The sequence below is a fragment of the Labrus mixtus genome, chromosome 6, assembly GCF_963584025.1.
Source record: "Labrus mixtus chromosome 6, fLabMix1.1, whole genome shotgun sequence".
In the NCBI taxonomy this organism is placed as follows: domain Eukaryota; kingdom Metazoa; phylum Chordata; class Actinopteri; order Labriformes; family Labridae; genus Labrus; species Labrus mixtus.
Genome location: NC_083617.1, coordinates 4,477,466 through 4,504,463, shown reverse-complemented (window position 1 = coordinate 4,504,463; position 26,998 = coordinate 4,477,466). Strand labels below are relative to the sequence as shown.

The window sequence follows — 26,998 nt, the reverse complement described above, 5'->3', positions numbered from 1 at the left end:
GTTTCTTTACAAACACTTAAGGAAACAGCTGAAATCAAAATACTGACAGTTTGTGAGTGGCCAATCAGGGGAGGGTCTGGAGCCCCCTGCTGTAACAGATGGGTGACTTTTCTATTAATATTTACAGTCTTACGGCTCTGACTAGAAGAGCTTCTCAAACTGCAGTAGAAGAGAAGAAGCAAAACATGAACAGAAGGAGAATTATAATTCTTGCATTGAAAGTCAATAGAGCAGAAAGCTTGCAAAGAAAACATCCAGTTACAGTGAAAACATATCACCAACGTCAGGTCTTCTGTTACTCTCGCTGCTGTTTTGCAGAGACGGGCGGGCAAGCTGATACAAACGTCAACTCTTATCTCTGTTCCTCTGCATTTTCTGAAACTCACCGGGAGCTTTTCTAACTAAAAGGGAAACAGAGGGATTCATATTCTGAACACATCAGCCTTTGGTCGAGGAGCCCCAGATTCCTGGTGTAAGCCCTCAGAAAAGTAAAGGATTACATCACAGAGGTTGCTGCAGAGATACAGAGCCGGGACCTTCCACCACCGTCCTTGTCTCTCTCTCTCTGAGCTAAAGCAGCACAGCAAGTAGGAGAGATAAGACTTCTGTTTAAAGACGGTGATTAATGGACTGTTTGAATTGTGGGAGCTCTTCTGACACACCTAAGATGACTTTCTTTCTGCTCGCTGCTGCAGCAGAATAACTAAACACGACCAGGAAGCTGAGAGTCCAAATTAAATAAGTGGAGTGCTTAGTTGGAAGTCAGATATGAACGGGGGAGTGACTGTGCATATACAGTATAACCAGCAAATATGACAAGCAAACAACTCCAACTTTCTCTCTGAGTTGATCAACGAGGACTTAAATATGAGGATGCTTCTGTTCAAACAATAAACACAACACATGTACTTTCTCACACAGAAGGTTTTGGGGTTTTGAAAGTCCTTGTCAGAAACATTTCAGACCCGGGCTTTGAAGTTTGACCCTTGTTATCAAAGGGGTCATGTTCAGTGTTTCCCCTGCCATTATATTAGGGGGGGTGGCCTAGGGGAAACACTGATGTTGGAGCAACTCATATTTTTGTACAAAGATATATTTTTGGTAGATTTGTATTCCTTTATTTTATAGACAGGACAGACTGATTAGAGTCACAAATCAGGGAGAGAGAGAGAGAGGGGAACGACATGCGGGGGAGGAGCTACAGGTCGGATTTGAACCAGGGCTGGCCGCTTGGAGGACTACAGCCTCCGTAAATGGGGAGCGCGCACTAACCACGTATTTATTCATGCTTTTGTTTAAAAGATCTGGGCAGTTTCGCTACCAGGTTTTATATATATGGGTATATATAAAGGGTAACAGGCCGTTTGGAGATTTTCCCTTCATGACATCACAAAGGGCAGTAGCCCCTCCCCCAGGTGGGTGACTCTCCCACAGCTAGGTGTTTGTTCTGCCCTCTGAGTCTGCCTTCTCACTGTAAACAATAGGACATGGAGCGAGAAAGACCGAGACACCCAAGCCCTTCCAGAGAGGGGGGCGTGGTCAAACACAGCTCCTTTACATATTTAAAGGTACAGACACAGAAACAGCCTGTTCTGAGCAGGGCTGAAATAGAGGGGTTTATAGACATGATCAAATACAGGATCAGAGTGCATTTAGAACAAGAAACTTCACACACACGTTTCAGGGAGCGCTGAGAATTATTTAAACTGGTTGAAAAGGAGGATAATATGTGACCTTTAATTCCCTTATAATCATAATAATCATAAATTATTTGTACTGTAATGATTTTATTTTTCTTGCTTTTTCATCTTATTGTTTACATTTTCCAACTACTTCAACCAAAGAGTAAGGTTTCTACATTTTACTCCTTTCTTAAAGGCCCAATTTGTTCGGCAGAGGTAAAGATGGGAGAGGGAAAGTCATGGGGTTAAAAATAAACATTTGAAATGTTGTTTTTTCCTGTCTGATCTATGTTGTGTTGACCCCTCAGGCGAACACCTTTCTCAGCTTGGCCACAACTGCATACAGATATTTCTCACAGAGCTTTTTTTCAATCTCTACAGGACGTGCCGGAGCATTTCAGCTGCACGTTTTATCTGCATCAAGAAGAATGGTGAGATTTGTTATCAGTGAAGAAAACAACTTTCTGCAGAATGATTTCTAATTGTATTCTTGTCCACTGAAGCTGCTGCTGATGGAAAAGTGCTTTCTTTCCCGATTGTGTGATTGTTGACGTCTGTGCATCATTGGTGACTGTCGAAAGAAAACAAATCTATTTGTAGTTGACGAGACAGATGTGGTTTCTATTTTTCCTCCAAGTCGTCTCTATTTGAACCTGCAGAAAAAATTATCTGACTACACATCAACTTTTGTGTCTTCGGCTTGTTTACAATGACAATAAGAAGAAAAAAAAAACCTGAGCACTGAAGAAAACAAAAATGCAACAACACTGAAGGTAGATCTTTTTTGCCCTGAAAGCTATGCTACACTCCTTCTTATACAGAACAACATGAGAGGCGTTATAGGAACTTCTCTGTCCACAGTTTTAAACGTTCAGAGCTCTAAGATGCACTGCTGGAAATGTCTAGATAATGTCAGGAGGACTTCCCCTGAAATCCTTCTGATGTTGTTGTTCACACATGCACCTCACACCTCACAGCGGGAGAATATCCCTGTCGGACTGGAAGGGTGAAGGGGGGACCTGAGGCAAGACATGACATAAAAAGAACGACGCGGGAGTTACGGACAAAGCAAAAGAGTCCACTGCAGCACGCCACAATGAGAATATTTGGCTTTATATCAATGATATGTGTCGTTTGACAGAATCACAATATCAAAAAAAGAGCGGAGCAGAACGTACTATATAGAAAAATAACAGAAAATATAGTGAAGTAAGTATTACGTAGTGTGTATGTACGGAGATCACAAACTATGGTTGCACACTGATTGAAGGGTATAAATGTCACCACACCCTCCCACTGGCTTGAGGTGAACTTTCTGAGGAACATATACGAGGGGGCTGGCCAGAGAAACTCCGGTTAAAGTCAGAGCGAAGTGAGTTTTTTTTAATCACAACCAACACTTGAATTTGTTAACTCTTGGTTTCTCTGATTTCAGGAACATTTTGAAAACTGGAAACTATTTCAAAATTCAGAAATCTTATCCAGACCTCGACTGTTACATCTTTCTCTCCTTGTTCCTCACAGCTCTGATTGGACTCTCACTAACTAACTCCATTGTGTCTGTTAAGGATGGATTTTGAAGTTCACCAAGAAATACAAGAGATTACATGAAAGCTGTCTGACTCTGACCTTCAGAGCAGACTCTCAGGGTCTTATTTCAAGGTCAAGGAGGGTGACATTCACGTTGCTGATTCTAAAAGCTAAAAGCTAAAACCAGCTTTCTTCATTAGGCTTCACCTTGAATCTTTAAACTTCCTTTTCCGTGTTTGCTTTAATATCTTCTCTATTCATCCGTTTCCCCCCCTCCTTTCAAACATCTGTTTTTAAAAAATCCATTAACAATGTTTGCTTGCTGCTGCAGGTAAAGCCTCCTCACCTGAATCTCTGCCTGGGCGTCTGCCTCTCCGGACTCTTGCACAGGTGGCCGATGTAATAGAGGGGGAAGAAGAGGCTGTTCCAGGAGGTGGCGAACCAGGTGAGGGTGAAGGGGGCGTCGAACTGCTTAAAGGTCAGCTTGGCCAGCTGGGTGGAGCCTGCCCAGGACGAGCACACGCACATCACCATGGCGACCCCCCACAGGGCCTTCTGTACCTGCACGGTCGTCACTCGGATGCAGCAGTGGAGCTTCCGTCTGCTGGAGCCGGACTCTGCTCCAGCTGCGCCGCTCGCTGCTTGTGTGTCGGTTGTGCCCACCACATTCTCCCTGACGCGGTCTTCTCCTGTGGATGGACACAAACATGTAACACTGACAGCTCAAAATATCAAACTGCACATGTGTTTTATGATATTAAACTTTTTTGCAATGTTTATTCAGACAAATTTTTGGGAAAACAGCTTATCGATCACATTTTCCAAGTATCTAACTTCTCAAAAGCGGCTCTACACTGCACCTTTTGCTGCTGTAGGTACCCCTATAGCCACAGTTTTGCCCACTAAAGAGCTATGCAGTCTAATTATTGAGTTAAATCTGCATTTTGTGGGTAGACCAAATACATATGCCCATACCAATTTGGGATATCTAGATGACACGTTCTGCATGGGCTCTTTTGTTGACATTTTCTAGGTTCAGCGTCCTGAGCACAAAAGAGCACAATGTTTTTTGTCCCTGCGTTCAGAGGCTGGTCGTCAGGCAAGGCAGGCAACTGCTTGGGGCCCCGGGCCTGTAGGGGACCTCCGAGGGCTAACAAACCACTGCAGTGACTCAAAAGCCACTCACTCAACAAATAGTGAATGACTAAATGTTGCAATTCTAGCCCTAAATCTGCATTTTGTGGGAAGACGGTCAAAATAAGAACTCAGGTTAACAATGACACATATGCAACGTCTAATAGGAGTGAAACAGGGTCATGGTAACAGAAAATCAAAGCTTCAAGAAGCAGTGAAGGACCTCGAACCTTTCAACACGTCTGAGTGACTCAGCTGCAAAGCTAATACAGGACAACAAACTTTTAACACTTCCTGTTTTGAATTTTCACATGTTTTTGATTCTAGGATCAGTATTTAGTAGCACTATGTTACTAATGAAAATTCTCTTTTAACACTTTTTTAACACTACTTTCTGTAGAGCAAGTGTAGATAACACTGGATGTTAACCAAATGGAGTATTTCCTGTCGAGATTTGGCAAACCACACTGGCCCCACCCTTGGTGAAAAAGTTACGATTTTAACAACTTTTACATCTTTTGGATATGCTGACCTCAATTGAGATGGATTGGATGCAGCCTATAACATTGGTTGATTTCTTCTTTCTTCTTCTTGGGTTATTGGTATGGGAGAGAGTTTTTTCAGTAGGTCCCAACCAAATACATAAGCCCATACCCATTTGGGATATCTAGATAAAACGTTCTGCATGGGCTCTTTTGTTGACATTTTCTAGGTTCAGCGTCCTGAGCACAAAAAGGCCCAAAGGGGCAGTGGCTCAAAATGTGACAAGTTTGCAATTACAGTTGGAAAGCCCCCTAAATGGGCCCCATCTGACAGCACTCACTCAACAAATAGTAAACGACTAAATGATGCAATTCTAGCCCTAAATATGAAGAAAAGACACTAGAATAACATAACTAACATAACATTACATCAGAGTGTTTTTATTGTTCTTTGTATTTATGTTTTGAAATAAAAATAATTTGAGCAGATAATTTATAACATAATGGTGACGAGGGACCCCTGTACATTTTGGTCGCACACAGAACTCTTAGCTGAAAATAGTTAAACTTTTAGAACAAGGCCTCGTTTGTCGATGTCACCTCACCAGAAAGGGCGGGACTTCTGATATCAGCTTTGCCAACAAGAATGGTGGAGGGCATGACTCATTTCCATTATTTCCATGTCTTCTTGTAGATATTTACTTGATGAAGGAAAACATGAAGCACAAAGAGCTATTAAAAACAGAGCTAACGGTCACTACCAAGGGAAGCGGAAGTTGAATTTTGTAACCAAGCAACAATTAGTGCCGCTGGGAAGCGCTCTGAATCTGAGCATGTGGGCGCTGACGGCACAAAAAGCATCGTCAGTGGACACTTAAAAGTGGAAAATCACTGATGGACAGGAAGAACCAAAGAAACGATAGCCTAAAGAAAGACTCTTATTCTGCACATATATAGATTATCAGATTATTCTCGCAGTGGATCTGAACTAAAAGCCTTCAGACTCTTATCTGAGCGAGGGGGCCTTCAGGTCACCCATGTCGTTCTGTCTGTTTTCCAGATTAAAAATAGCTGCTTTCACAGTTTAATTGAACTTGAAGGTAATCAATCAGACATCCGAGTGTCTGAAAATGTGGTGATCAAGTGTGTCAGGCTGAAGCCAAACAGAGGACAAAAGAGGGCAGATCTGATATCCAATACAACACAACCTCCTCTCCACCTCACCGGCTACCATGACGCTTTTGTGTGTGTGTGTGTGTGTGTGTGTGTGTTTACTGGAGTGCACAAATGCAGACACAGCAACACTTTACTTTTCTATTGCTCCTGTCAAAACCTGATAGCCTCCATACTTGTTCAATAACCTGTGAATTGAAGCAAAGTGTTTGTTGTCCCACTCACACCCACTCTTTGCTTCGAAACCAATTCACTCACCAAGGTCATTTTGATTCCTTCAGACTTTAAACTTTTGTCACAAATAAACTGAATATCGTCTCCTTGAGGCAATTCACCGACATCTGTGCAGAAAGTAAAATAATGAACAAATCAAAATGCACCAGTGGAGTCATTTTCAAGATGTCCTTCACGGACGTGTCGTAATCTGAACCAGTGTTTGAAGGCAAGAAGGCTTCAACTTTCAAGGAATATGTATAGAAAACAAAAGCTACAAAATAAGAGTTTTCCTCCTGTCAAGACACTTTAATCAATAAAATAATACACAGAAAAAATATAGAAGAATACCTAAAGTTTGCCTTTTTTTAAAGTCTTTATATGTGATTTTTCACACTTAAATATAATAGAAATCAAGTATATCCTCTGAAAATAACTCTGTGAGTCATGACTGTCTACAATGGGTGTAACACCCGAGTCCCACTGTCTGTGATGTTTTCAGAGTCCTATCTTCACTTTGTTTACATCGCCCGGACAGCCGGCTGACTCCTCCCCTCACGTATAAAAGTTGTTTAATTGAGGGACTAGAGAAAAGAAGAATAACATACTGTACTCACTGCTTAACTGTGTTTCTAGATCACGCTCATTTCAGGTCAATTTACATGCAGTGTGAAGATACGAGCATAATAAAGATAGCGTTTAGCATGCTAACACAACAATGCAGTGCGAGTTGTTTTGGTTTCATGCTGGTGCTCAAGGGCGACATCTGCTGGATCAAAAAAATCACATATAAAGCCTTTAACGGGGAATGAAAGAGCTGCCACAAATGTTGCCCTTTATGTTTGCAAAAGCTCACAGTTCAAAACACAGGAAAATGTGAACTGAAGATAATCTGCTGTGTTAATGTATTCATAGAGTCAGATTCTGATATATTTTGCAGATAACAATAGATGCATTATTTATACAGCACATCTTCATTCGGAGCAGTTATCTGCCTCCTTCCATCTCTCAAGAGAGATTGGGTATCGATGATACCATCAAAAAAAAAAAACCCTGGCTATGAAAAACAGTTATTAAGATTAATAACACATTCGTCAATAAACTCCTCCCCCTTTTCCAGCCAGAACAACCTAACTGAACGACCGCAATAGCCACCTCTAATACCTCACACTGGTTGTATAAGCCGCCCCATGAATCTCCTGCAGCCTTCCAACAAGTTAAGTTTGAGGGATCTCCCTGATGGTGCTTCCAGAGGTAATGATGTGCCGCAGGGAGGCTTTTTGCAGATTCATCTGCACTGTACTCTGCTGACTGGAATACAGAGCGCACTTCAAACAGACCTCTGCGAGACGAGATTAAATCTATCACATTAAGTAGGAGTTATACACTGTGAAAATTATCATCACGGAGCATCAAACAGAACACTGAACGCCCTCATATTGTTATTTGAGTTGCCCTTTATTGCAACAATCCCCGGGACTGATGACGCTGTTTGTCTTTATGTTCATGTGATGGATGTAATCAAAAGGACACCTTTGCCACATTTTTCACAAAAGGAGGGAATCCATCATACCTGATGAGGCGGCTCGTTCGTCCTGGGAGAGCTGCCTCTGACCTTGCCAGGTGGCCTCATCATATCGCAGATTAACTCTCCTGATGTCTGTCGCCTCACATGCTAATGCCTCGGCTTCCCCCCCCCCCCAGACTCTCTCCGCTGAACGCGCAAGAGATTCTTTCTTTTTTGTTTACCCACGGTGAGTGAAAAGCAATGAACAGGTAATCTATGTAAGATGAAAAGATGCCGCACTGTTTGGACATCCTGTACAATGCTCCCTGCTGTATGCTGCATAAACACTCTGACAGCCCTGAGGTAAACTTTACAGCAAAGGAACATGACTCAAGATCCTTTCTGTAATAGTAGACATAATGAACCAGCAATGATGAAAAAAAAAAAGATGGGAGGAGCCAATCAGACACTCCAAGAATGAAAACATGAATTTAAGATAAAAAAGATGTTTGGGGCATCCTGAATAATGATCCCTGCTGCAGAAACACTAAACAGCTCTGACACCCAAAGGCAAACTGTGAAGCTCTAAAACAAGATACAAGATTTTCCCTTTTATAGTTAGAATAAAAACATCGGACAAGCTGTCAGCCTCCAAACAAAAGAAGAAAATCATTAAAAAAAAAAAAAAAGACTCATTCCAGTTGAGCGATGTTGCATTACTTAGACATCATGAATATGCATCTCTGCAGTTAACAGCCTAAGAGGCAACACAGCATGTTTTTTTTAATAAAATAAATAGTAAAAGTGGGCCAAGCACCCCTCCCCGCTAAAAGAATGCATTTAAGATCATTTTGATGTCGCACAATTCGTACATCCTGAACAATGATTCTTACTGCAAGCTGAATATACATTACACATCTCATTTTTGTTTTTGCAATGAATTTATAAATCAGTAATAACAACAAAACTGGACAAGCCGTCAGCCCCTTAAAAATGATGCAATTAAGACGTAGATGTGGTGGACTACAGACATCCTTATCATGCTCCTTGCTGCATTCTGCAGGAGCACATGGATCAAGCAGCCTCATTGCAAAATTTTGCAGCAATGAAGATTGTCTCCATAGTAGCATTAAAATAATGAATCGGCAAAAAACAATTCATTTAAGATGAAAAGACGTTGCATTTTTTTGGGACATCCTGTACAATGCTCCCTGCTGTATATGCATAAACACTCTGACAGCTCTGACATCCCCAAGGTGAATTTTACAGTAATGAAAGATGACTCAAGAATCTTTCTTTTATAGCAAGAAAATAATGAATCAGCGATGACCTCAAAAAAGTTGGAAAAGCTGTCAGCCTCCCAGTAAAAAAAAAAACTGATATAATGATGCATTAAAAGGGCGTCGATGGCCAAGCTGTTAGGTAGCACCCCATGTATGGAGGCTGTCGTCCTGCAAGACTTTGACATACCACACAGAATGCTGCATACTCACTTAGCAGCAATAGCAACCCCATGATGCAAGATCTGCAGCCAAGAAAGATGCTTTAAGAAAGACAGCATCAGCAATGACCAAAGAAAAGAAAAAAAGGAGCAAGCAGTAACCCTCCCACCCACCCATGTTATGCCACTTAGATATACATGGTCGGCAATTTTGACATCCTGAACCATACAAGCTCCTGCATGCTACGTAAAAATGTGACAGCCCTGACAGCATGGAGGCACATTTCCTGCAATTACGGATGAATTAAGATTTTTTCTGGTTTTGCAATGACATCATGACAGATACATTACAAAACATGGGTTACAACAATCAGCATCTGCCCGCCCTCACTCGAAGAAAAAAAAAAGGAAAATAATGCACAAGTATGAAAAGATTTTGGAAATATTTGAACATCATGAACAGTGGTCCTTTCCGCATGCCGCATTTTCACTTAACAGTACAAGCAGCCCCATGGGGAACTTTAACAGTGATGAAAGATGACTCAAAACCATTGCTGCAACAAAATACTGAATCAATCAGCCCCAAAAAAATTAAATAGAAAAATGCATTTAGGATAGATGTTGTGCAGTTTGGACATCCTATACAATGCATCCTTGCTTTATGCTGCATAAATGCTCTTGCAGCCTCACTGCAACTCCATTGACGACAATCCCCCACCCCTCCCCCCCATCCCATCCCTAAAAAAAACAAAAACATGATGCATTTAAGATGAGATGATGTTGCATTATTTGGACATCCTAAACAATGCAGTAACACTTGACAGCTCTGACGGCCCCCACTGTGATTTTGCAGCAATAAATGATGAATCGAGATTGCCTCTCTCTTGTTGCGATAAAGTGATGAATCAGCAACGACCAAGAAAAAAAAAAAAAAAAAAAGACGGAGAGACGGGCACAAATGTCAAAGTCTGTGTCACGAGGTGCGAGCGTTAAGTTTCTCTATTCTGAGCTCTGTGCCTCTTTGTCTTGTCCTGAAGGTCATCTCTTTGTTTACACTGCACAGTTTTTTTTTTTTGTCCTTCCTGGGCTGCCATCCCACATCCCCGTGGCCCCTCCGTACTGCAGCACAGTTTAATCTTCCAAATGCAGCGATGGGCCGAGCCAATCAGCCGCCCCCAGAGTGGGACTGGGGTCCGTCCAGCTAATCTTTTCCAGTTCTGGCACACATGTGAGAAGTCTGAGTATTGCCATGACAACGTAAAGTTTAGTCACATTCCTGTCACACACTCTTCAGTTAAGCTCTTAACATCACACTCAACATATAATCCTCTTGTATTATATGAAACATATACATTATTAATTAAGAGTCGACACCTAGCGACATTAATGTGTTGGTTAGCCGCTCAAGCTGTGACTTAATAATTAAAAGGTACTTGTTTCACACTTATCCTGACGCTGAATAACGACTCTGAATCAAGTCAACCTTGACTGTCAGGGATGAACAATACGCAGCAGAACTCATCAGTAAGAGAGAGAGAGAGAGAGCCGACTCAAGAGATTGGCTGAGCGAGGCAGAAAGGTTCCTCCATCAATGGCACTTGAGGCCATTATAACCATGAGTCACACACCGAAGAAGAGCCCTTTACTGTAACCGCTAAATGATTAACTAAGAAGCTCTTTAGATTATCACTTGGTAATCAGACATCAGACGTCAAGGTCAAGGACTGAGGTGGTTACGGCTCTTAGAGAGAAGGAAGTTAGATCTCATCACTCTGAGAGCGGCTGATGACGACAGCTCATCTCAGGTTATGATGCAGATCTTATATGATGTATGACAACTCGCAAAAAAAAAGTGAAGCCAAAGCATTTGGACCCTCCTCTACTTACTAATGTTTAGGTTATAAAGCTGCTGGCCAGTACAGCCTGTCCTGTCCGAGTATGAGTCGGTAATAAAATCAGCTTGATTCTATCGTTTCCTATTTGAGGTTCCTAGCTCCCCATGAGCGTCGCAGTGCAGCTCATCTATTTTCCTCTCTGCCGCTGCGTAGTCAGAGGAGGAGTCTCTACAAGGCAAGGCACTGGGGCGCTCGTTTTTCTCACTCATCAGATCTTGTTAGCATGTTGTACAAGGTGAAGATAATGGTGCTTTAATAATATCCACAGCCGTGATTGATATGTCGAGCGTTGCCTTGAGTCAACACCGGAGAACAACTTCATCAAGCTCACCGTGTGCTGTTCATCGTCGAGCCTCTGAGGGCTGTGATCTGAGTCGACAGCTCCCTCGCTGCAAAGCACCACTCTTCTGTTTGTCCACCTTCAATACAAAAGCACTAGATGCGGTGCTGTGTTCGTAAGGGGAAACTGAAGTTCACAGAGCAAAGAGTGAAATATTAAAAGAAAGCGGTGTGGACAGGGATCGTGCGGGATGCGACGCGATATCCAACACTTGTGTGACGTAAGAACATGTGTTGGAAGGAATGCATTCTCAAGGCACTGCAACTCCTACGTGTACACCACTGAAAACAAGAAGCTACGTCTTCATTTTGAATGTGAACAAAATGGTGTTTATTGAAGGTTGGCAAGCCATCTTGGTGGTGCATTATTTCCCCAAACTAGTCGAGAGAGGCAAAAAGGGTGTTGGTTTGGGGCAGGCAGTATAATTAGGGAACAATGACAAACAGAAAAGCTCGAAAGTAGGACTCGGTTTGCTTGTTTAACCAAAAGAGAAGCTGAAAGAAAAATCAGACTGTTTGCGAACATAACTGCATTAAAGGTCACTAAAGGTCAAGAAAAAGCCTGCTACACAATCTCTATTTTGTTAAATTATGTTTTATGATATCAGCTTTAACACGCTAAAACTGACTTTTATTTGGTGCAGTCTCAGACTTCTGCATGAGCAACGATCCTTAATTCAACACTAGATAAAAATATCTGCACTCATATAACACACATCTGTGTCCACATTTACTTAAACACACCTAACAGGCGTCTGTGAAATCACTGCAGACATGAAGAGAGTGTTTGGCATCCTTGTGGGAGCAGCTTTGGATCCTCTCTGACAGCCGGTTATGGATTCTCGCATGCATTCATCTTAACCACGCAGCTGAATCAAGCCATAGAAATACATTGGAATTCAACATTTAACTCAGTAGATATCTTACATATTGTACCTTTAAACATTATTTATCTAAATTACTAGTTCAGGAAAAATCCACTTGTCCAGGGCGACACCCCTCCGCCTGTGTGAGCACTCTTGATAAATAAGTCTCTTTATCACCGAAGGCAGAGTAAATCAATCTTTATCTTAAATGCTCATTTGTCTGCCTTCAGTGTTTTACACTGAGCTCCTCATAGGCGGGTATTGAGTACATGCCCCACTGCCAGCAGGCTTGAAGCACGCCGATTGGTGTGGAGATTTATCTGGCCATTATCTGGTCAGTTTTCCAGTTTTTTCCCCCCAGTCTGCGTCCATGCTTCCCTGCTTCCCAACCGGCCTCGTTCCCACTCCGGCTCTCCCTCCTCCTCCCTGCAGACTCTGCAGTGCAGATCTCTCCTGCTGATAGCTGCAAAATCCCAAACGTGCCAGCAGAGCCCCGCTTGACTGCCTTGCTCTCACACTTCACAGAACCTGGCCATGACAGGCCGAGAAAGCCACACTATACAACCCTGTGTAGCTCCCTAAACAGGCCACCGCCCACACAAAACCACCACTCTCTCTCCTCCCAGAGCAAGAACACAGATCCCAACAGGCAGCAGCCGCGATAGCATCAGGCAGGGGTGGCCGGGCTGTCCTCACAATGGAGCCTCGACTGAGTTAAGAGACGGGAGAAGTAAGAGGGGGGTTTGTCTGTTGGCTGTTTGGTGACACCTCTGTGGGAGTGAGAGTGCACTGCAGCGCTCTGCCTCACTGATTCAAGAGGGTAAACAGATCAATCACTGATACACACTTCAGAGCAACTCCTTTCCTTGTCTCGCTGTCTGCGGGCTCTCTCACTGAGCGATGAATATGAATTGACTGGTGCAACTTCTTCGTTTTTGTCACGCTCATAATGAAACATCAAAGTGTGACATCCTTATTTAGCTAAAATATGCACACAGCCCAAAACATCTTAAATACCTTATATTAAAGGGGCTTCTTTCCATCTTTAAACTCATCTTTCGGCTGTCACAAAACATCAATCACTGCATCAGAAGTCGTAATAAAAATAAACCCATCAGTCCCATGTTGATTTATGCAGTTTGTCATTTCTGACAATTGAGTCTTACAGTCTGAATTTGCCTAAAACATAAGAATTACTTGGGAATAATTATGAGCCGTTTCCAGTTATAGTTAGAGGATAGTTGTACCATGGCAGAGAGACAGTCGGGCAGCTCGCAGACAGACAGACAGGCAGCAGTGTGTGTGTCTGACAGACTGTGGGAGTCTGGGATACTTGGCTGTGACAGCTTGGCCTGACTGTGCTGTCAGTCAGAAGCCTTTCAACACACCAGAGCAGGCTCATCTGACAACGCTGTCTCGCTCAATAAGGCTACAGAAAGACAGGAGGAGAACACACCCTGCTGCTGTTTCAACCCGGCTGATAGGTGGGACCACATGGACAACGGGGGGAGCGAGGCCCCAGGAGGGCAGACAAGGGCGGGACGGATGTTACTGATCCCTCTATCCTGAACTTCCTTCAACCTCAAAGGACGACAGAAAGACATTCTCTCTCCGGAGCAGAAGACTGTTTGTAGAGACAGAAGCTTTTTTTCACACCTCCATGCCTGAACACTTCCGGAAAACTTCAGGACGGTGTGCGCCAGGAAAACTTTGTGAGTTACTCTTTTACACAAGTCCTTCAAAGTTGGAGATTTTCCCTGACGAAAGGGGGGCGGCGGCGGGGTCTCAGGGTGCAAAACATGATCTAAAGAGGACGCCTTGGAAATCACAAGGTAGTTTTTATACCACATCCGAGATGCGATGGTGGATGAAGCGATGGAGTCCGACTCTACAGTGAGTTTTTACTAGAGATGCATCAATTAGGAAAATCAGGATTCAACCGGTGGCTCCTTTCCCCGCCGGGGTTAGGGTGGGTTTAGGGTCATTCCCCGCTCTCTTTCCCTGATGTCCGACTCCATCCACTGTCCCATCTCTACAATAAAAGGCATGAAAAGCCCAAAAAACAAATCAGGGCCGATGCCAATACAGATGTTAGAAATAAAAATGTAGCCGTTTGCTCATTTTGATATCGATGTTTGTTTCATGAATTCCTTTTGTTGTAAACTCCCACAATCTCAAAACTGTCGCTCATGTTTGACAACAACAACAACAACAACAACAAGAGTGTGTTCAACGGGTGACTCCATCTGTCCAATAAAACACTTTTCTCTGAAACAGCTGTTTGGTGCACGAGAAGCCAGCATTGCATTGATTCGGCACAACAATAAACACCGGCTACAGACATCGGTTGATGCCACATTATGTGCCGATGTCTATATACAGGGACAACATCGATGTTGAGCGGATGCATTGGTACATCCCTAGTTTTTACCTTCATGTCACTGCTCAAAGTAATGAGACATCTTCACTGCATAAACCAAAGAGTGGAAAAGAACATGTAGAAACACAGTAAAACAGAAAGGAGTATGAAGCAGTTCCATTTCACTTCAATCAAATCAGTTTCTTGTCCGATTCTAACGTCATCACTACGCCCTATCTCTTGTGATCACACATCGGCTCATCCTGACTTCTTTCTGAAATGTGACTTCAGCCAGGCCGCGGTGGTCCGTGTAATCCTAGCAGTGTTGTTTTGCTGATTTTGAATTTCTGTCCACGTCTGCTGGGTTTAAGCTGTTTGGAGGTTTCTGCCACATCCACAATCATGCTTTAAAGTTTGAGTTATGTGCTTTTATTTTTTTTTTTTATACTTTTGAGTGAAACAAAATGAACTAAACTTGATCTTTGTGTTGCTTCTCTTCACCTTGTTTTTTTAAATAATTCATCTCTTTTAATTTAATCTCCATGTAACGTGATCATTATCTAAGTTCAGATCCCTTTCACAGCGTACTTTCATCCTCTACAATTTGTCTGTTTTAAACGACTGATTGTCGGGATCACACAGTTTTTATACATTTCCTCACATTGCCTCATGTCTCTTTGATTTCTTTCTTCCTTCAGGTTCATTTTTCTTTTTCTTTTTTTTAAGCTTTTAAAAACTTAGTTCTGGATTCATGACCTTCTTGTTACTGCATCCCTCCACACAGCACTATTTAGACTTTTTTTTTTTGCTGGCAGGTGAGAGTAAATAAGGAGCACCTTGACACAAAACAAAGTCAGAGCGATGAATTTTGTTTTCCGCTCTGTTGGGGGCTTGACCTGCCCAGCCGGTTCAACAGATGCTCACAGTACAGGTCAGTGCCGCGGCCCTTTGACGCCTCATTGGTTGCTGACAATACAAAACAGTGTTGAAAGAAGGCCAGAGTTTGTTTGTGCGTGTCAGTGCGCTGTGTGTTACAGCAGAGCTTTAGCATTACTCATATTTAGCAGAACAGTGCATCCCTCGGTCTAGAAGCTTCCCTCCCTCCCTCTCTCTCTCTCTCTCTCTCTCTCTCTCTCCCTTCTCACAGTGAATATAGCGTGATGAAGCTGCAGTTAAACAGACTGGCAGGAGTCCCGGGACATTCCGCGACAAATCAATATTTAAAAGATTGGCCACAGACTCCGTGTTGAAGTAATGGATCGGCAGACATCGCAGGTGTACACTCAAGAGTGTCGGCCCAAACATCGGTTTCACCCCCCGCCCTGCACCCCCAAGGGCCTCTGAAAATGCGGGGATGATCAGACACAAGCTACATAGTCCTGATTTATAATGTCTATTTCAGACACATCCTGAGGGAGCAAAAGCAGAAAATGTAAATTCTTTACTCAAGTGGAAGTATTTAAACTTCTGTTTAAAAAAAGGTTTCCTCATAATCTTACTGAAATGATAGTGAAAAAGTAAAGCACTGCAACACACTCAGCTCTCTGATGGACGTTTGTATCTGCTGTTTTCATGCAGAAGTGAACCTCACATCATATTTGAGAGAGTATTTTAAACTTTTATCATTCCAACTTTAGACTTTGCAGGTCACACCTACACATTCACACACTGATGGTAGAGGCTGCTTTGTAAAGTGACCATCAGAAGTAACTAATCCCATTCATACACATGCACACACTGCCGATGAATCAGCCGGAGCAACTTGGGGTTAAAGCACCGCAGCAGCCGAGAAACTAAACCGGTCTGTAGCAACCGTCTCGTGGCTATATTGCTGGCCGTTGCCGGCCGCTGCCAGCTCAGCAGCCAAGACATAAGGCCTGCCTGTCGGCGGCGGTGAGGACGAGGAGCCCGGGCCGGCGCGAGCTGGGGCGGACTGGTAGTGTCGGTGCTCTCACTGTTTGTCTATGGACACAGACATAGAGTCTGTTTTCTGACAGGAATTTCCAAGATACTAATTCCTTCTGGAAGAAATCTTGGAATCAGTTGTCTGTAAACCTGACCTTGGAGGGAGTGGCCTGCGGTGCTGTGCATTCTGGGATTTGTTGTCTTTCATCCACATGAGCCAAAAATACACTTTCTGCCTTTTCTCGGCCAAATGTATTTCACATTTCCACTACATATATGACCCAATATCAATACAGATTCATGCTTCAACGGGTGAAGTATCCCTTTAAGTGTCTTTCCCAAGGACATATCGGACATGTTGCTGCAGGAACTGGGGATCGAACCCTCAACTTTCTGGTTGAGAGACGACCGACTCTACTTACCGAGCCACAGTAACAGCCCTCCTCTGGATACATTCCCTCCCGTCTGTAAGACTTTCCCTTCGTGTCTCTAACTGCAAAATGACCTTCATCATTTGGTGATTGATGAAAATAAATCAAAAGAATAAAGAAGTTAATTTAACAAGATTTAGAGCGAGTCAACTGCAACCTCAGTCATTTTGCAAAGACGAAATGCAACACAGCACACAGAGCTCTTTTGTGCTGACACTATTCCTGTGCTGGTCACAATTACTACAACTGCTGTAGGGGTGATGGAAATATTTTTGTTATTTCAGCTCTGTAAAAATTAGCCTTGGAGGCACACCACAACTGTACCATCTGGTCTAGTGGCTGTGTGAGACGACGACGGGCAGCTTTCCTGCAACCCCGCAGGAAGCTCTTAGATCTACTCCCTCAATTTAGGATTAGAGCTTTATCTGTGCACATTTTCTGCAGAGGCTTTTGCTCAAAGATGAAAGTACTACACTCTGTAACAGGGTAATTTCTCATGAACAAAAACCACCAAGCAAAGCAAGCAAAGTCACGGCAGCAGACCTCATATGAACTTATACAAAGAATCAACGGAGCACTTAACATCAATCCATCAATTCAAATCTCATTTATTACACTGAAACTAATAGCCTTTCTGCACACACGCTGGATTTAATAGACCTGAGGAAAACGACTTGCCTCTTAATGAAATAGACGCCTTGTCATTGTGTATTCATTGCACACTTAAGAAGCAAGAAAGACCTGTTTCACTTGTTTATAAAAATGAATTTAGACCGGAGAGGACGCCTCCTCCGACAGCCTTCAGGGTCGACTTTGATTACATTCAACTGATGAAAGTATTGAAGTGAGATTTCAAAAGGGTTTAAAGAGGGAAAACACCCGAAGAATTTATCACCACTGCTCCGTGTGATCCTTCAACCGCAGGTGATGCAAGTCTAACATGTTGTGCGTCTACGTGTGACCTTCACTTTGGCAGGTGCAGCCTCATTTCCATACTCAGGCTGTTGGTGTTCACACAGGCCTGATGGTACATTAACATACAAATAAGAAAACATGCAAACAAGTACATGATGTAAGATTCTAATTATGTGCTTTCGATCACATATCCCACGTGCCCACTCTCTTCTGATTGGCCAGCTCTCTGGGGGTAGAACGCTGCAGGGCTGCCAGGGGAGGACTGCTCTCCAGAGCTGGGAGAAGAGAGTCTATGTACTGTACAAGGTTTCAACGGCTAACATAGAGGCTTGACTATGACGTGATTCGCAGAACAAGCTGTTTAGCGCCCTCTGCAGACTCATCCTGGGATTACTCCAACACATGTTCACCTCATGATCTAAAACTTTACCCCCGTTTAGTTTGGGCATCCAGGATTATAACACTACATGCAAGTTTTAAAAAGGGGGATCAACAGAATAGGTCAACTTTAAAGGGATACTTCACCCATTTGCATTGATCTTTGTATCATTAGAAACCTGGTAGTATTTTTGAATGGTCGTGCATCCCGCCCTCATTTTCCCCCTGAGATGGGAAATCTTTGTATTTCTGAGTCTGAAAAGGAGCTTCCAGTGATGCAAAAATGACGATTTTTGCGTCACTGGAAGCTGTTGCGGTTAGCGGGGTGAAACTACAACGCTAGTTCCTCATATTTTCGACCACTGAAGCTACAGACCAATCACAGATCAGTGGGTGGGAACTCACTCCAAGAATATAAACTTAACGTCCGCCATATTGCTTGGAAGCTATGCTTTGTTTTTATTACTATATTTCTACTGCTATATTGTATATATTGGAGAAACTGTAACGATCGAACTTCCCTCTGGGATTAATAAAGTATTTCTGATTCTGATTCGGACCTTAGTGGGAGTGGCCTGCGGTGCTGTGCATTCTGGGATTTGGCGTCTTTCATCCATATGAGCCAAAAAGACACTTTCTGCCTTTTCTCGGTCAAGAAGGCACCAACTTCAAAATGTATTTCACATTTCTACTACATATATGACCCAATGTCAATATAGATTCATCTTTCAACGGGTGAAGTATCCCTTTAAGGGTTGTTGTGTGCTAACATGGAGGATGGTCATCTTGGTTCTGAAAAGGGGAGCACATGCAAAAATGACTCAAATGTGCATTCTCTATATTGGCCAGCAGGGGGCCACTTCATTGTGGTGAAAAACAAGTTTGTATGAAATCAGATATTTATTCAGTTCCTTCTTCATACTGATTTATTCTCCCGCAACAGATTTGGTTTTAAAATGTCAGGTCTACTTCAATACAGTGTAAAGTTAATTATGAAGAAAATCCATCAGAGCAGTGATTTATAAAGACAGTGATTCTGGGACCGGGGTCCGTGGGTGGCGGTTCGGGGAATTTCAGTGCCGACCATTCTTCCAGGATAGAAAGGCAACAGTCCATAAGCACCCTGTCATCCAAATATGGGTGACACTAATGGCTCCACGGAAACCAAGATGGCGACCACAGAAATGCTGAGTCAAGGCTCAGTAGGTGACGTCCACACATCCATTTCCTTAATAAGAAATGATGATATTTAAATGTAGCCACCAAATCAAAATATATTTTAAAGATTAAAAAGTGATCCAGTGATCTAGTTTTTCGTACATTTTGACCAGAATATGTACTTCTGCATGTGACAGCAATACATTTGCTCTCATTCCGTTGATATACTATAATCTGAAGTTCAAGGTTCATGCAGCCCTCGGGGGGGAAGATTGAGTGTGACCATAACAGCAGCCGGAGAAATATAACCAGCCTCTAGGGAGACGTTTGTACACTGGACCCCTTTTAGAAGACGCCTGCTCTGTGTCACAGCGTGTAATGTAATAACAGACATTAAAAGGGACTTTTATGTACTTCTTACCCCCCCTGACGACTCAGAAAAGAACAACAGACATTCCCTGAGAAGTCATCAGCAGCAGCAGACTCAAAGAGGGAATCGATAGTTATAATCCCATGGCCGCTGGTTGGCTGAATTTGTCAGTAAATACTGCAGATGAGACAGTGAATCAAAGTTATGGCTGAAGGAGACAGCAGCGCGTTGGCAGAAAAATGCCATCTGTTACAAATTCAGGGAACACTAAAGGAACACTGGAGGATTCTGGGACGTGCTCTCCGATGATAGATTACAGTGTGTTTCCAGCCTCAAGACCACAATCATTTGATGTCAAAATTGATTGGTGGTGGTTCAACATTCTCCCCCTCAAAGCACACCGTGCGACCGTGTCCGACCTGAGAAATGTTGGTGATGTAGAGAGAAGACGCATAGACTGTAGTGGACATAGCAGAAGTGGGCGTGGCCAATGCCCAGAGTGCCTCAAACCTGCATTATTTCTGACGCCCAGCAGGGACGACTCCACTAGAGGCAAAAGTTGTCATGACAGGATGAGAAACGAGCCTTCTTCTCATTTGATTCAGTGCCTCAGTAAATACAAGTCGCCTTTTCTAACTCCTCTTTCACACATGCCCTGCATACAGCTGAGTCTACTCACTCCGACTTTAGGCAAACTTTTCCCCGCCTGTAGTGGCAACTAAAAGAAACCCTCCTTTAAAAACTGCACAGGGAGTGTTTTTTTAAATAACGTTTATAGGCTATAAGAGTTAGGCATTCATTTGCATAATTAGGGGTGTGGTTAATTTGATTGACAGGCGGGTATGTTTTAGCCATTTGTCCAGAGGCTTAAAGCTCACCTCAGCTCCAATTCTTCCTTTATTATCGCTTGATTGATCAACAGTTGGGTGGAGATGTCATTTCCAACAGGGCGACGCCATCACTGGGCTTCAGAACGCCTCTTCAGAAACAAACGGATGACGTGATTGAGACTACATGCATGTTTTATACAGTCTACTACGATATAGACCACATTTATGAAAACTGGAAGTTCATGTTCTAATCAAAAAACAGCTGATTCAACTTTTGCACATCATGCAGAGCTGAACATGTCAAAACATCCTCCGGTTTTGTACTTGATTTAAAAAAAAAAACAAAAAAAAAAAAAACAATGGTACTGTGATGACTCGGCTGTTAAATGGACACAAAACAAAACAGAAAAAGAGTCAACTAAAGATGTCAAACTGAGAAAACAATATATTCTTTTAGGCTGTCAGGAGCAGGTTGTTAGTGAGCAGAACAGAAGTTTTGGGAGCCGGTGTTACATAAGAAGCAGAGTCTCTGAAAAGCTGCATGTTGAGCCGCTGTGGCCCCCCTGTGATTTCCTCCTCCTTTTTAAGCAGCTGGGGAGCTGAATGCTCACATCATAAACTCGACAGCTTTTGAGTCCCTTCAAAAAAAACGTACAATACCATACAACCCCAATCATAAACAGACACATTGGCAAACGTGTGCCACACCACAGCTTTTCTTAAACACATATAACAGCCTAACATCTCACTTATTCTAAAAGTAAAATATTTAAAGCCGACTTTATCTCTAATGAGCTTAACATCTCGCCAACACAGCCGCAGCGATTATTCTGAGGTTACCCAGAATGCCTTACAGTAACTGAATAAATGCAGCACAGTTTAAAACAGCTTCAGCATCTTAACAGTTCTCTGCAGTGTCCATGTGAAAACTGCAGAAAAGTCCTCATTCATATTCCAGCAGCTGATGTTGTCATTAATTATGAATAATGAAGTACTTTATGATATTTCATATTAACAAGCGCAGGCTGTAGAGAATCCCTCAAAAAACAACGAGAACGTCAACATACCGAGAGTTAAGCTGCACTGACGAGTCTGAGTCAGCAGACTAGCTCAGCTTTGACTCAGTAACAAGAGGGTGAGGAGGAAACCGTTTCACAAGTGTTTATGTTGCATGGTGTTAGATATTACTAATGATGCAAGAGCAAGACAATTCTGCTGATGTAAAAGCAGTTTTGAAGTTAGATAACAAGATAGATGTACTCATTTGATTGGGGAGTTATTGTGATGCAGCAGCAGAGGCGGAGCCAGACTTTTTTTTTGGAGTGGGGTGGCCCTGACTTCTGAATTGAATTTGTGTGCGTAAAAACTACTGAATGAAAAGCATTTATTTCCCATTTCTATCTCCACAAAGCATTTCTACTTTGAAGCAACAAGATGTAACTTTTCCATCTTAAAATAGTCGTTTCAAAGTCGATCAAATAGCAACAACAGCTTTCAACAGGCAGATTAAAGTGTCTCTCAAATCAACCCGGTCACCTCCTTATAACATCATGTAAGTTTGACAGCAGGACGTTCTCACAGCGTGCAGACGTCTTTACGCCACTATTCAATTAGCCTGTCTCAGTACTGTTTGATACAATGGCTGAGACTAAGAGCCAGAAGAGGTTGGTGGCGTATGAAGCTGAGAAGAGAAAAAGAGAGAGTGGCCGAGCAAGAAGCAGAGCGTACATCCCTGCAGATATTATTCACAACAGACTGCAATATTCTTGTTTTATTTTCACTCATGTGCATGCTCTTCTTCTTGTCTTTTCACTGCTGCAACACTTGAATTTCCCCACTGGGGATCAATAAGGGATTATCTCATCTTATCTGTGTCATGGTTGTCTCATGTTTAGCAGTTTCACCGAGCTCAGAAACTCATCTAACCCGAGTTGTGTCTCAGGTCGCCAATATCTGTCTCTACAACGGGCCGTAGATGCTGGCAGAGTCATATTTGCACATAATCCTGTGATATTACTGAACCTTGTCAGTGGGACATGGATTCTTGGCTCCACAACACCAGCTCCTCTGCTTGTCAACAAATGCCCTTTGTCTGTGCACTCAGAGACCGTTCAGCCGGCACCAGAAAGCACCAAACCAAATTCCTACATTAGTGTTGCTTTAAAGCAACGAAGGGCTATGTTAGAATCGTAGTTTCAAAGCCGATCTAATGGTACACTAACTTTCAACAGGGAGAATAAAGTGTCCATCCCATGTCCCACAGATCGACCCTAGCCTCCAGCTAAAAAGAAGCCAGTTAGCTCGTCTCTGTGCTGTTTGATACCACGGCTGCTGCTAAGAAACAGAAGAAGACCGAGAAGAATGAAGGCAAGAAGAGAAAAGAGAGAGAGAGAGAGCGAGCAAGAAGCCAGACTTGGGTAAATATTGGACAGACTGACACATCGGTGAGAGTCTTTTTTTACGACATTCTCCTCTTGTGTTGTCCTAATTCTTCATTGGGAAACTTCTGGATTACTTTAGATATATGACTCCAAAATAAAAAGCTGTTTGGAGATGGATGGAAAGATGCATTTTATCAACCCCAAAGCTGAAAAATGATCAGCTGCAGCAGCAGGCAAGAAATCAGGCACAGTACATTTAATTTGTCTCCTTGTGTAAATTAACGTTAAATGTTAAATGACTGGATGAACAGCTGCTAGCACAAGAATGTCGCAGTTTGGTATCCATCCAATAAAACCAGAAAACAGTTTTGTTAGAGCTAAATTAGCTCTGCTTGCTGTGGCGCCATTAGTCGAGCCATCAGTGTTCATTAAAGCGGCACCTTACTGCACAAAGTCAAACTGCCGGTTTATTCCCTAACGCTAATCAAATGGCAATTATACAAGTCGACATTACCTCACAGGACGAGTCCACATGCCTTTTACATGTGTTTGTGTGTTTTAATCATTGAGAAATGAATAAAAGTGTTCAAAAAAAGGCCTGTTTGTACATGATAATCATGCATAATCCTTATTTCGCTTTAGTCGGTCTAAGAAACGTAATTGTTCTCTGGATTTCTTCAGTTTCAAGGCGCTGAGTTGCTGTGAAATCAGCAGCCGATTCAGTCTTTACTCTGCGCTTATTCTCAACACTGGAGACATCCAGGAGTTCTTCGTGCTGAGGGGCGGATTAAAAAATGCATAACATCACTGCTTTTGCACAAGCGTGAGGCTGAGGAGAAGAGGAGCCGAGGAGCGGAGGAGGAGGCGTATACTGTAGAGCCAGCAGAGGAAACATGGCACCACACTTGTTCGAGACATCAGGACAGGCGTTTCAAGAGGATGCAGCAGCAACACAGACACAGACACAGACACACACACACACACACACACACACACACACACACACACACACACACACACACACACACACACACACACACACACACACACACACACACACACACACACACACACACACACACACACACACACACACACACACACACACACACAGGGCATAAACATGAACAGTCACACAAGGAGTCAGTGGGGAGTAGTCCCTTAATGATGTCATAAGGACGTGTCAGCCTCCTGCATGATCAGAGGGTCTCTCTCAGGAAAAGGCAGGGAGACCCAAAAAAAAGGACAGATCCATTAGAAAGCCACTTAAAGGCGAAGGCGACTTAAAATGTTTTAATGCCGACTGGGGTTCATGTCCCAGCAGCTATATGTGTGATGTTTTGTGATGTGATGCTCTGGTGTGACTCCTGCAGCCAGTGATGGGGTGGAGGGGTGGAGGGGTGGTGGAGAGTGAGTGAGAGAGAGAGAGAGAGAGAGAGGGGGGAATCCCTGCTGCAATAACAACTTAAGATCCTCCCTGTGGACCAGTCAATTTAGCTCAATGTTGATGGAGCCAACTGCAAAGAGACGATCCTATTATTCACAAAAAATAAATAAATAAATAGATCAATGCGACAATAACAGGTAAATCAGACCATGCAGGTTGATTTCGGAGATTTGCACAACATGATTAACTTAATATATGGATTTCTATGTGCATGTAAGGGGCATTTTTGTGCAGAAATGTTGCGTCTTCGATTTAAAGGCAAGTTACGCGCTTCGTTGATTCCCGTGTTTGCAGGAAGATTTTCCTAAAGTTGATCCCTGCCAGGATGCTGACAATATTTCAGCCATAATCCTCCCCATCACGTCAACAGGAGAGGAGGATGCATCTAAATTTTGAGAATATTCTGTGGGAAAACAAGCCCAACAACACACAGCATCAGTTCGCAGGTTCTGCAGGCTGCGCGCTCTTAACGCAACACGAACTCTCTCCCCTACCTTCCACTTTGGTGAGGGTGAGCACCGGACTGTTGCAGGCGGACAGCGGGGCGACCCTTGCGGAGTGCTTCTTCATGGTGCTGAGCTCGGATGGGCTGAGCTCGAAACCGCTTCGACTACATCCCTGAAGCTGATTTGGTGCAGACACCAGACCTCTTGATGGGACACCTTGATGTTTCAGAGCCGGGCTCCTGCTCTCTGTCCCCTCGCATCCATCCAACTCCCTGACGGTGTTTGTGTCTTTTCTCTCTCTCTCTCTCTCTCTCTCTCTCTCCTCACCCGCTTCCTCCACGTGCCCTCCCCTCCTCTAATCTGCCGTATTCAGCGCGTCCTGCCCTGCCTGGTCTCTCCCCGCGTACAGTTTGGCATATGCTGCAATTCGGCAACGTCACTTATTCAGCAGTCACCCCACAGCGTCAAAACCCCCTCCCCACCAACCAACCACCCACTTGTCCTGAAGCAGGCTGTCCCTGGGCCCCCTGTGGTCGTCCCCCCCCCCCCCCCGCGGGAAAAGAGAGAGCTCTGTCATGGAAGTGTGACGGTGGACTCTTGGCTTTAAAATTGAATCTTGCAGAATTGAGTTGACCAATAGGAGAACGCTGCATAAACGACACAATTGGGTGCTTTAGTAAATTGAATAATAATGAGACAAACACATTCTTATTATATTCAGAGACAAGGTGAAATACCCACACCAAACCCACAGTAACATACCCAGACACTTTGTTATTCAGCCTTTTACTCGGTTTTCTTTGGAAAGGCTGTATTCCTCTTCATTTTGGTCAAAGAGAACTAGTACTTCACAAGTTAATGCCTAGAAAGTTATCATGTGATCATAACCTAAATTACACCAAAATTGTGGAGAATATCCAAAGTGCTGCTACAGGATCTAAAAGGAAGGTGTTTCCTGAAAATGTGTTCAAGGTCACACAGTTCTTCAAATGTAGTTTGTGTGTTTATTACTGAAACCTACGGAAGCCCTAAGCAGACATGCATCAATACATTTTATCCAATTCCGCTTATGCGATAACAAGTTAATTAAGATTGCTTTTTCTATCTTGGTATAAACCTTTTTTTTTATCTCTGCATACCTGAGTGTGTGACAGGTGCGTCGGAGGAGGGTAAAACTTTAAGAGAATGAGAAAGGCTCCAGCACACTGTCTTGCTTTATGTTCCGGTTTAACGGACGGCGGATTAGGCCGAAACGATGTCGACAAAATAAATATGTCATCATGAAGCGAGACAGTGTGTATCTATCTCGGGATAACAACGCTGCTTTACCAGTGATAAGTGAATGTCACGAGATGTTGACAGAACAGAAGAAATGACTCTATCACAGGAAAACCAGCGTTGTTATTCCAAGGTCGCGAGATAAATAAGCTGAGATCTTTCGCAGACAAGTAACCATAACATAGAGGAAATAAATCACCCTATAAGAGAATTCAATCTCACAGTTTTCCCCTTGCTTTCTTCTCCTGCTTGCTCTTTTTTTCCCCGCCCAGCTTGGCTCAGAGTGTCCTTATGAAGATGATCTAGATATCATTAGATGCAAAAAGGATGATTAAAATTGAATGAAGGGCAGTTTAGGGAGATGATAAATTATTTGCAATCCTCAGGAGTAATACACCCTCACAGTCAGGTCCATTAAAATTCAATATTTACCTCATAATCTCCTCCTCTCACATGATTTTCATTAGCAATAATACAATGCAGAAGGTGAGATCAACATGACAAAGCAGATTTATTCTCCGGTACCGCTCGGTCTGTTTGTTTAGTCTAATTGCCTGGCTTTGCAAATTAGAGCCAATTGTGCTGACGCAAGAACGATTAGGAATGATTCAACTTTTTCTGACCTGATAGCGGTTAAACGTGGACTCAGGATATCTGCCAATACAGAGTACAATGGTCCAATCTGTACGCTTTCCATTCCTGTAAATCCTGCACTGCATGCATGTGAAGATGTTCTCAGTCATCCAGGTCAGAGTGATTCAAAATGAAATCCCAGAGGCAACTGGAAGCTGAGGTTCTTGAGGACACTTCACCTCTCGTCCTCAAGACTTCCTCAGTT

General features: G+C 43.1%; 1 protein-coding gene across 2 annotated transcripts in view; it reads right to left on the bottom strand.

Annotated features, from left to right (window-relative positions):
* Positions 1 to 26,998, bottom strand: part of slc35f3b (solute carrier family 35 member F3b) — an 81,899-nt gene that overhangs the window by 12,347 nt on the left and 42,554 nt on the right. The window contains exons 1-2 of one of the 2 annotated variants that reach the window (XM_061039562.1): positions 24,931 to 25,298; positions 3,559 to 3,901 (exon numbers count right to left, since the gene is read on the bottom strand). In XM_061039562.1, coding sequence (XP_060895545.1) covers positions 3,559 to 3,901; positions 24,931 to 25,006 — 419 coding nt within the window. In that variant the 5' untranslated portion in view covers positions 25,007 to 25,298. Of the gene's footprint in view, positions 1 to 3,558; positions 3,902 to 24,930; positions 25,299 to 26,998 lie in introns of those variants that run through there. The other variant, XM_061039561.1, reaches the window with a different exon arrangement.